The sequence below is a fragment of the Monopterus albus genome, unplaced genomic scaffold (genome assembly GCF_001952655.1).
Source record: "Monopterus albus unplaced genomic scaffold, M_albus_1.0 scaffold246.1, whole genome shotgun sequence".
Lineage (NCBI taxonomy): Eukaryota > Metazoa > Chordata > Actinopteri > Synbranchiformes > Synbranchidae > Monopterus > Monopterus albus.
In genome coordinates, this window is record NW_018128126.1 from 138,597 (window position 1) to 150,711 (window position 12,115).

Sequence of the window (12,115 nt, forward strand, 5' to 3'; positions counted from 1 at the left end):
CTTTATCATGTGGGCTCTGCACCTCAGCTGTGTAGAATTCCAGTAATTAGCAACTGGTTTGTCAATGCACACAGCTGGGGTGCATCCCGATGATTACCTTCTCCTCCTTATTTATACCACTGACAGACGCTCCAGTTTCGCTGGAACATTAACCAAGTACCGCGTAATGTACGTAGATAGAATGCTACGCTGACAGTTTCTGTGCGTTTTGGCTTGACTCTATCACACCACTTATGCGGTTAGCAATACGTGCCTTTGTTTTCCGCGCTGACAGTTCCTGTGCTGTGGATTGCATTGTGTACACTGGTCTTTTTGTTCTTTCACCTGTCCGTCTTCATCTTCCTCCCCTTTTGGTTTTTGCGTCAGTCCCTGGCTTCCCCTGTTTGTTTCCCTCCACCATCTCTACTCTACCTGGACTTTTATATACTTGGACTTTGTTATGTTCTTTTGATACTCTGTGTTCTTTTGTAACCAGCAACCAACATGTTTTTTTTCCCTAGCACCTGGGTCTGCAAACTTGAGCCCAACCTCAGTCCTTCCTCACCCTCCTGGTGAGGGGGGCTGCCATAACATTAAAGGTCACATTTTAAAGCAAAACAGATGAGAAGTCCTGAAGTTTTTCAGCAAGTATTCCACAATTTTACAAATCAGCAAAAATCCTTCTACTAAAGAAGATCATGTGAAACAATCAAAGGTTCCAGAACAGCTATAAGATTTGTCTGATTTTTAATCAGTCAACAACTTAATACAAAATCAAATATTAGAAATCTTGTATTTCATGAAAATCTTTAACTTTCATGTCAAACTACAAAAACATCTTACAAATCTCTGTAGAATAAATACATTGGTTTAGTTAGTGGAGATAAGACCTTTTTCAGTATTGCAGCTGTCTAAGGCTTTTAGATAAATGAAAAGTACGGGATAAAGGTAAGCATTACAGCATTTTTAGAACTTAGTGAATTTAAATCCAGCTGCCTTTGGATGGATTTTTGCATTTAAAAGAACATTTATACATCCCAGTGTTTCAGTTTAGCTTGGTTGGATTGATATCTTCTCTTTGTGTATGAATCCAGACATGCTGGTAATAAGGATGTTAACTGGTCCAAACCTCTGGTAAACACACATACCGGTATACTATATATATACATAAGCATACACACACTTTCAACTTTGATTTACAACCCCAAACCAGTCAAAGTTGCGACCATATGTAAAATCAAAATTAAAACTGAAAATAGTAATTTATAAATCATCTGTGTCCTGTATTACATTGAAAACAACACAGCAGCACATTATTTGATATGATACCTCATCAGTTTTATTCTTTGTTCAAGATAAACACTCACTTCAATTCTGATGCTGCAACACATTCCAAAAAAAAGTTGGGACAGTTGCATTTCAGCACCAGTAATGAGGTAAAACAATGAAATGATTCCATGTGAAACTAATGATGTCAACATGTGACTGCATCATGATTTGGTACAAAGGTGGCATCCAGGAAAGGCTGAGTCCTTTAGGAGCAAAGATGGGCTGAGGACCCCCGGTTTGCAAATATATGTGTGAGAAAATGATTGAAATGTTTAAAGCCCATGTCCTTCAGAGAAAGATAGGAAAGGATTTGGATATGTCACCCTCTTTGGTGCAGAACATCAATAAAAGATTTGAGGAATCTGGAGGGATTTCGGTGCATAAAGGACACAAGCCTAAGCTGGATGTCCGTGCTCTCTGATCCCTCAGATGGCACATAATACGTAGTTACATCCATAAATGCTGTTTAAAACTGTACTGTGCCAAAAGGAAGCCCTATGTCAACAGTGTCCAGAAGCTCAGTCGACTGCTTTGGGCTCAGAGGCATCTGGGATGGCCCATCACACAATGGAAACATGTACTGTGGTCAGAAGAATCAGTGTTTCAGTTCTCTGTTGGAAAGAATGGATTCTGTGTGCTCTGGACCAAAGACAGAAAAGACCATCCAGACTGTTACCATCAACAAGTCCAAAAGCCAGGGTCTGTCATGGTCTGGGGTTGTGTCAGTGCCCTTGGCAAAGGTAACTTCCACTTCTGTGATGGCTCCATTAATGCTGAACAATACACAGAGGTTTTGGAGCAACATCTGCTGCCTTCAAGACGACGTCTTTTCCAGAGATTCTCGTGAATATTTCAACAAGACAATGCAAAACCTCATAGTGCCACATTACCAAGGCCTGGCTGTGGAGGAAAAGGGTGTGAGTACTGGACTGTCCTGCCTGCAGTCCCAACCTGTCCCCAAATAGAGAATGTGTGGAGCATTTTGAAATGCAAACTCCATCAACAATGACCCAGGACTGTTGCACCTTAAGACTTGTTTACAGGAAGAATGGGACAAAATGACACCTGACAGACTGAATCACCTGGTGTCCTCAGTCCCTAAACGTCTTTTAAGTGTTGTGAAAAGGAACAACAACATCACACTGTGGTAAACACTTTACTTTACTGAATGTGTTACAGTATCAGAATTGAAGCGAGTGTTTATTTTGAACATAGAATAAAATTGATGAAGTATCACATTTCAATGTGATACAGGACACAGATGGTTTACACATCACTATTTTCAGTTTAAATTTTGATTTTACATAATGTCCCTACTTTTTCAGATTTATGGTTGTAGGAAGGATGTCCTTCCTTTACTATGTTCCACAAAATGACACCTGACAGACTGAATCACCTGGTGTCCTCAGTCCCTAAACGTCTTTTAAGTGTCGTGAAAAGGAACAACAACATCACACTGTGGTAAACACTTTACTGTCCCAACTTTTTTTAGAATGTGTTGCAGCATCAGAATTGAAGTGAGTGTTTATTTTGGACAAAGAATAAAACTGATGAGGTATCACATCAAATAATGTGCTGCTGTGTTGTTTTCAATGTAATACAGGACACAGATGATTTATAAATGACTATTTTCAGGTTTAATTTAAATTTTACATACTGTCCCCACTTTATCTGATTTGAGGTTGTACAAAGCTGCAGCATGGCAAGTTCCACTAGGGGTGAGTGACACATGTGGCAGGAATGTGGGTAGAAGCAGACAGCAGGCGTGTGCCGAACATAAATACCAGATTTAGACTGGATTTGTGGCACGCCAACAAACTGCGTTGCCTCAAACCCAGAAGCCCAGACTGTGGTTTGGGCTGCACAGCTGATATTGGCTTTGGCACTTTGCTCTAACCAACTACTCTGGCAGCTCTTTTTTCCTCTTTTCTTGTATTGTGTACTGCAGGTGGTTGTAGACGGTGGCTGGAGCTCATGGGGACCATGGCAGCAGTGCTCCAGAACATGTGGAGGTGGGGTGGAGTTCTCCTACAGGGAGTGTACTGACCCCATGCCTCAGAACGGAGGGAAGTACTGTGAGGGGCAGAGGGTTCAGTACCAGTCCTGCAACACTCAACCCTGTGATAACAATGAAGGTGAGAATTAAAACTCTAAGTAAGTTTAGTCGACTATCACATAAGACAAAGAGAAAATCAACGGAGAAGGTGAACTATATTTAATATTTTTCGTTGCTAAATACTGCCTCATTCAATTTTTTTAACCAAAATAAAAAATACAAATATAAACTTAGTATTAACTTATGACATTAATATACAGTACTGTGCAAAAGTCTTAGGCCACCATTAGTTTTGTTGTTTTAGTAATGTTATGAAAAATATAGAAAATACAAAGAATATACTAGGAAATACAGGAAATATAACAAACTGGATACTCAAGATGTGGTGTTCAAGCTGTTCTAAAGAAATATGAAGAAGTGTAGAAAACCAAGAAAACTGTCAGAATCTGATGAGACGCTTCTCAGAGTTTCTTCTTTGAGAGACCAGAGGAAATCCAGCAGTGACAGGGCTCAGCATCGGGCAGCTTCATCTGGATGCCAAGTCGGTCCTTCCACAGTCCAAAGAACTTGATAGGAACGGCAGCAGCCAAGAAGCCACTTTTCCAGAAGGGGAACAGGGAGAAAAGGCTCAGATATGCAAAAGCTCACAAAGATTGAAGATCAGTGGAAAAGAGTCTTATGGAGCAATGAACTGAAGTTTGAACTCTCTGGGTCCAATCGTTGACAGTATGTGAGAAGTTGGAGAGAGGTGGATGAATGAGTGTAGGAATGAGTGTGGCAGCCTTCGGTGAAACATGGTGGAGGGTCTGTCATGGTTTCAAGACGGTCTCCCTAAAAGAATTCAAGCTGTATTAAGTACAAGCAGAGGTCACACTAAATACTGGTTTTGGACTGTAGAAGCCATTTTTGTTCTGAAAACCTTGTGCTTTTTAATTTTGTGTACATATGTCTTGTATTTTCTGGTTATATATATCTTAATAAAGAGACTGAGACAGATCCAAATGATCATTACAACCTTGCTAAAACAGCAAAACTGTGGTGGCCGAAGACTTTTGCACAGAACTGAGTATTAATTTGTATTAGCTTCAACATATTGATTGTAGGGCATATCTAAAGAAATAATGTTTTGAAAGGAAGTTAATTTACCTTGGAAAGTATTTGTTAGGGGTTATTATTTTTTCAAGAGCTCTCTCTCAGTAGATTGGCCTACATCTGTTGTGAAATTTCTGCTTTTTACACATAGGGAAGAGCTTCAGAGAGGAACAGTGTGAGAAGTACAACAGCCCCAACTATGTGGACTACAACGGCAACATGAAACAGTGGATACCAAAGTATGCTGGTGTTTCTCCCAGAGACAGATGTAAGCTGTTCTGCAGAGCCAGAGGCAGCAGTGAATTTAAGGTGTTTGAATCCAAGGTATAGTACTCAACATGAGCCATTTTGCCAACACATTATGTTCACACTACAAGTAGCATGCCCCGGTATTGATGTAATGCTTTCCAATCAAAAGAGTTTCTTCCAAACTCTGTTTAAATTTCCTATTATATTGGGTATTTAGAAAATAGTTGTGTCCTATAGCATAATAAGAACACTGAAAACAGTAGTCTGACAGAAGCATCTTAACTCTCTGTCAGCTTTCTAGCCTTTTATGGAGTTTTCAGCTACATTCCATGGCCTTCATCACTGGGTGGAGGTTACAATCAAATCTTGAACAATCACAGTGTTACCTCATTATAACCTTCATCTACTGATGTGAATTCTAACATGTGGTTTAAAGTGCTGGAAAAGGCCTTCTTCTTTTTTTTCTTCAAATGTTATTGTCACTACATCTTATAAAGGCACATGAGTTACATGCTAGGAATGAAATGGGCACACATACACACACTCAGAATAATCAGACTCTTTCTTTACACCTGTAACTACAGAATCAACGCCCACTTGTTGTGTCAATGCAGGTGATTGATGGGACAGTCTGTGGCCCTGACACTACATCGGTGTGTGTTCAAGGCCAGTGTGTGAAGGCAGGCTGTGACAAGGTGATTGGATCCAACAAGAGAGTGGATAAGTGTGGAGTGTGTGGAGGAAGTGGGCTTACCTGCAGAAAAGTCACAGGCTCCTACAACAAAGCAACGTAAGTGATATAACAAAAAAGTGTACTGACAAAATGTGACATCTGAAAACGATAAAGCCATGGATGTATAGTACACGTAGTTACAATAAAGTTCATGTTCACTGAAGTGTATGTATGTATTTACTAATCAAGCTGTGGTGAAAAGAACGGCTAGGTATTATCAGCGCATGCAAGCACAACTTAATTCAGTTGTAAGACTAGTCCAGGGCAGTGTTTAAACTGGGATTTGTGAGGATTGTGGTCCTTTGGAGTTGGGGGTCCAGTGAGGTTAAGTTGCATTATATTGTATCTCAAACTGAAGCTATCTGTCTGATGGAGAGGTCTGAACTTAAAAATGTTATGTTAGTAAATGAATTGATTGTTTTATTTATTGGTAATGAAGTGACCTTTTAAATGACTTTGAGTGAGAAACAAATCATCTCCATGAAACTCTCTGAAGTCCCAGACAATGATAAAACACAAATATACTAGTAGAGGCAGGCAATGTTTGTTTATTTATATATTTATTTTGAGTTGAATTCATGGTTCACAAAACACTGACATACCTGTCCAAGCAGAAAAACTGACTTATCTTTGCATGAAGTAACTGCACTATATATAATAACTTACAGGCTGACTATAATAAATTATGCTTTCATTATTTGAAATACTACTTGTTGCCTCATAACTTATTTACTGAAGTGATTGGTTAAGTTCTGTACTTGTGTAAAACTACAGATATTAGTGCATCTAAGCAGCAAAACTAAAAACTCCCTGTAATAAGCCACTCAACATCACATGGCACTATGGGATCTGTTTTCCTGCCAGCCTGAAATAGCGATAACGATAACATTTTCTCAGACCACCTCTTATCGCTATCGCAGGTGCATTGCAATTTTCCCGACAAGCACGCAGGCTGGGAAGCAGGAGAGCAGGGACCCAAATGTATTTTGAAGGCCACACCAACTTGCAATTAACCCTTAAATCCACAACTGATCTGTCAGAATTCACAGAGTAATTTATTGTGAAATTATCTGGGTTATGAAATATGTGTGATAATTTAGAACTATTTTAATCAAATAGCATAAGATAGTTCTCAGTATGTGGCTATAGATCTGAGCATTGTCAAACAGTGTTGGAGTGCGTCAGGATGCACCAACTGTCTTTACAGGATGCCTTTGAGGGTAATCTGCAGCTGGTGTGTGGGAATCACAGATCAGATGAACAATTAAACACAAGTGAACAAAACAACACATGAACACAGCTCATGAGTAGTGAGAAAGACCAGTTACCTTATTAGGCAGTAGGTAATGTCAGTCTGACCTCACTGTGCACTGCTGTCACTGTTAAGTACCTTTTCATCAAACAAACAAGCTTCACACAGACATGCCACCGTTACTTCCACAGGGATATATTTTGACAATTTTTCGCATTTTTTGATGGTTTGACTGAAAGCAGCTGTAGGTGGAGATAAGGTGGGTGACGCATCCACTGACTGTGTGCTCTGGTGGACTGCAACCAGTTTCACCATAAAGGCCATGATTACAACATGATTTTATGTATTATCTTTAAAGCTACAAAATATAAGGGTACATGCAAATGACTCCAAGAGCCCTGTGGATTTTGGACATCGGATGCAGCTGTGAGTAAATTATGCTGTATAATTGCTGCTGGTTATAGGATCTTTCTACCAAGCACAAACCCTAGTCAGTGATATTAGCAGACTCCTGAGTGAATATATACAGTATGCACAGTACTTCTACATAAATAGTTTTGTCATCCCAGTTTAGGATTGGAGTACATAACTGGCAGGAGAAGAAGATACAGGAAAATAATCTTTCTTCTTGTATACTTCTATATCATTACATCAGTGACATCAGTCAGTCAGGTTTTTACCCTGCTCTTTGAAAGGGATGAGAGGAGCTGGTTTGACTGGACATAACTAAAGCTAGCCCTGACTCCACCTGCTCATGATGTATTCCTCCCTTTAATAATGTATTTTGCCTCTCCTCCTCAATGCACTCGGTAACACCTGGTTGCATCTGTGATGACCAAAATTGCAAAATATTGCTGAACACAGCCGTATGCACGTTGCTCCTGGTGTTTAGATATGAGTTTAGCACTGCACTCTATTTCATCAAATTTGAGCCCCTTAACTTTAAAACAAAACAAAGTCTATATGTGATCTAAATCTACCTTTTTCCTTTTCTATACCAGCTCTGGATACAGTGACATTGTCACAATTCCCATTGGTGCCACTAACATCGACATTAAACAACGGAGCCACAGAGGAATCAAACATGATGGGAACTACTTGGCTATACAGAGAGAGAATGGCGATTACATCCTCAACGGTAACTTTTCTGTATCCACAGTGGAACAGGACATTCCTGTACTAGGTGCTGTGCTGAAATACAGCGGCTCCTCCACTACACTGGAGAGGGTCCAGAGTTTCAGGCAGCTGAAGGAGGCCATCACCGTCCAACTCCTGGCCACTGCAGGGGATGCCAACCCTCCTAAAGTCAAATATACCTTTTTCATCCCTAAAGATGTCACCTTCAATAAATCCAAGGAGAAGAAGGGATTTTCACAGTCTTTGCATATGCTCCATCCCTTTGATGCACCTGACTGGGTGCTAGGGGAGTGGTCTGAATGTTCCAAGAGCTGTAATTCCGGATGGTCCAGGAGGAATGTTGAATGCCAAGACAGTGCAGGCTTCCTTTCCAGTCAGTGCAACAAAGACCTGAAGCCCCCAGATATCAAACCTTGTGGGGATCTGCCATGCCCCATATGGCAGATGGGACCTTGGTCTGCCTGTTCACGAACTTGTGGCCAAGGGGAACGCCACCGCAGTGTCTTCTGCACAGATTACACTGGGAAGACTGTTGAGCCAGAGAAGTGTGATCCAAACAAAGTCCCAAAGCCAATCTCTGAAGAATGTCTCAACCAGGAGTGCTTATGAAGAACATGAGCTCAGAAAACTGTCTGGTTTTCATTTTACTGCACTTATCAAACATGGATGGATTACTGAACAGACATCTGGGCACATGGGGTCAGCAGACATGATGATTACCTAGAGAGACAAAATGACTATAATGAAATGCAAATAGCTACAAAGAGATGAAACATGACTACAAAGATATATAAATTACTACAAAGGGACAGAAAATGACTACAAAGAGCCACAAAATGACTAAATGGTGCAAATCACTATAAAGATAAACAAAAATAGTACAAAGAGACACAGAACAACCACACAAAGGGACATAAAATGACCACAGAGACACAAATAACTATAAATATGCACAACAAGACTACAGAGACACAAAATGACCACAAAGAAATGCAAATAGAAGCAGAGTGGCTACAAAGAATCTATGAACCATGAAGCAACACAAAGCAACTATTAAGGGATGCAAAACTCACATGACTACAAAGAGACACAAAACAACCTCAAAGAGAACCAGTGAACTTTCCTATTTTGGTTTGACTGCACTTACCAGTCATGGAGGGTTACTAAACAGACATACTGGCACAGTTTTTTGCTGGTTTCTTCACAGTATAACTGAAAAAATTCTGAATGCATTATGAAGAAATCTTTTGGAGCGTTAGGGTGTGGAATGGAACAATCCACTGCATTTTGGTGGTGATCCAGATCATCATCCCAGTCCTTGAATTATTTTAATGGCATGGGGGTGCCCTGGTGGAGGTTTGCACTCTCTGAGTGCTGTCTAGTTTGTGACAGTTTTTGTCTCTTAACTTTGGGTGTCTTGTTCCTACAGTATGTAGGAGGGGTGGGGGCCTTTTATGTGTCTGTGCCCAGGGAGCCAGTGTCTGATAATCCATCCATGTTACCAACTGGTCACTACAAGTCACACCAAGGGCATTTGCCTGAATATTGTTTTGTCAGTTTTTGTTGACATTTGACAACCACTGTTGAAATTGAAACTAATGGAAATCTACCTCATTTTTTTTAGTATGTATAGATGCTAGTTGAAGATGCTGTGTGTGTGTTTTCTCCAGAATGAGAAGCTTTCTAGTCCCACTTTAAACAGAAACTAACTTTTTGGATGAATTTTTATATAATTTGCAGCTCGTCTTTCTAAATTCTCTGTCATTTAAACTGGGACAGAACAAATGGCATGGAACCTGCTGTCAAGCACTAGCACAATGTAACGATACCTCCAGGTGTCCTCTACAGCACTCCACATCCCCACAAAGCTTTGATCGAGCCATTTACTGTACCTACTATTGAGGTATATATGTACAGTTGAGCTATTTGGATTTTAAACCTTTGTGAAACATGCTCCTGTTTGATTGCTTGTGTTTTCTACACAACAAAATGTGACTGTGATGAAGATGTCATGTTTTTATTGCTGAGCTATGGGGAAATAATTCAAAGTCATTAATCCCGACAATATTTTGGACTTAAAAATGTGCCCATCAAAGCAGATTAACTACACATGTAGAATTTATAGAAATAGATGGAATTTGAGTTTACATGCTGTGTAAAATTAGATTAGATTATATCTGTTTTTTTCTGACCACAAAAAAAGACAGATGATTTCCCTTCTACCCTATAGTTTATTTTAACCTTTTGCCAGTTGCATTACAATGCAGTTGAGAGAAACAGTGGTACAAGCAATTAACAGTTCAATAGTGTCTTTCGAAGTGTTATTAAGTTGTGATAAGCATCTATTGTTTATATGATAATAACATTAATTTTATTAATTTTCAGACTTTTATTTGTTAATGCATCATAAGAAAATGCTTCCAGTTGTTTTCTTGTATGTATATTTGATTTCTTCATTCCTGTTGTTAATTTACAGTATGTTATGAGACAAAAGAGATGGCGCATTAGGCCTATATCCCTTCAGTGAAGGATCATACTATTTTATTATTACCGCTTTTTAAGCTATTTATTTTTGTAAAGTTTTTACTTTGGACATGTACTTAACATGGCAGATGCTGCCTTTGAGATTTTTGTCTATAAAAATGGTCAAATAAACACATTTATGTCAAAACACAGTTCTTTTTTACTGATCCTTACTCCTTTTCTCTGTTGCACACAAAAGCTTCATTACTTAAGGACTTTTCTTTTGGTCCAGATTGAGGAGTACACACAACAATCATGCCACGATTAGTAGAAGCCAAACTTCAAAATGAGCCATAAATTCCAAAAAAATTGCCAAGTTTGCTGTTTTGCATTCCACTATTTTAGACCATTGTGGAACACTAAAACCCACCACTTAAGGCTAAGCTAATGGAACTTTTTTTTTTTAGATGGGTCAGCTTTTAAAAGCTGAACAAGATTTCACCGCACATCTAACAAACTGACAAACCCCTATAAATCCCACACTGAAATAACGTCTCTGTTCAGATGTCTGAAATAATGACAGCAATACAAAAATAAACAGCTGTGGTTAGGGAGGAACCTCCATTTAACAGGCAACAACAGTGACTTAATATTCTATTTTAATGTCAGTCTGTTTATACTATTCTATTTCCATCTGACTGAACTTGGTAGATGTAAAAATCATAATGGGTTGCAAAAACCGGTATGGCCATGATATCATTTACAGAATTTGGTGTGGTTTGAGTTATTGACAACAGAGAATATTAGAAAATAGAAACCTAAAAATAAGACAACACACAAGGTAAAAACTTATCATAACCACTCAAAAATCAATCATCTCATAAAAAAATATTCTATGGCAGCGTTTCAGGTGCAAAAATCAGTCAATTAAAATGTAACCTAAAATATAAAAATGTCAATACATTCACATTCTATTAAGAAATTGCATCTGTCAAAGAGGCAGGAAATAATGAATTAAATATTTACAATGATAAAACTGGAGTTTTTCTACTACAGCACATAGACACATTGCATAAAATTAGGATACCAGAAGATAAAGAGGGTGTGAGAAAGCGTGCAATATGCATTGCATGATCTATTGAGGTAGTTGTAAATGTTTTCCAAAATTCCAAAGACATAAAAAATAAAAGTATGAGAAAAATAAATTTATTTAGCACATATAGCATACTGTGCATGTTCTGACTGACAGGCCTAATGTTACAAAAGGTTATATAAACTGCATGTGAATTAATAAGCTGTAGGATACTGGGAATTTCTGAGCAGCGTTGGAGTTGTGTTGTACATGTCGGTAAATGTGAGACTTCCTGTTTCATACAGTACAGTGCATTGAGAGATGCGCGTTGCATTGTGGGGATACAAATACACCCCTGAAAGAGCAGCAGGGAGCACAAAGGAATGAAAACAGCTGCTCGAAAACTTTAAATGCCAGTCTATTGTGGTAGGAATTCATGTTAGCGTTATTTAAACTGTGAGTTTTGGCGGCTGGCAGGTTAACAACTGCCCGAGTAACGCAGGGAATGTGAGTGAGTGGAGTGGAGCGGCAGGGCGCACCGCTGTCTCTGTCTTGCTGCTTTTTGTCAACTGAGCTGTTTGCATCCTGAGGCCCAGCCGTTATCATAGGCCTTAACCCTGAGGGTAAGTTCCTTTCATGTCGTATGTTTGATAACGTTAGCCCCACGGTGCACGCCATGTATCCGGCTACTATATTTTCTAAGCACTGATAAAGGTAAAGGAAACCAACTAATAGTGCAGGGTTGTGTCGCCT

The 12,115-nt window shown here is 39.2% G+C and overlaps 1 protein-coding gene across 1 annotated transcript in view; it reads left to right on the forward strand.

Moving 5' to 3' along the window:
• LOC109972081 (A disintegrin and metalloproteinase with thrombospondin motifs 8) overlaps positions 1–10,493 on the forward strand; it is a 24,669-nt gene extending 14,176 nt beyond the window's left edge. Inside the window, 4 exon segments of the mRNA XM_020620719.1 lie at positions 3,257–3,443; positions 4,608–4,780; positions 5,320–5,495; positions 7,692–10,493. Of these exon segments, the coding sequence (XP_020476375.1) occupies positions 3,257–3,443; positions 4,608–4,780; positions 5,320–5,495; positions 7,692–8,436 (1,281 nt within the window). The 3' untranslated portion in view covers positions 8,437–10,493.
• Positions 10,494–12,115: the final 1,622 nt, after the last annotated feature.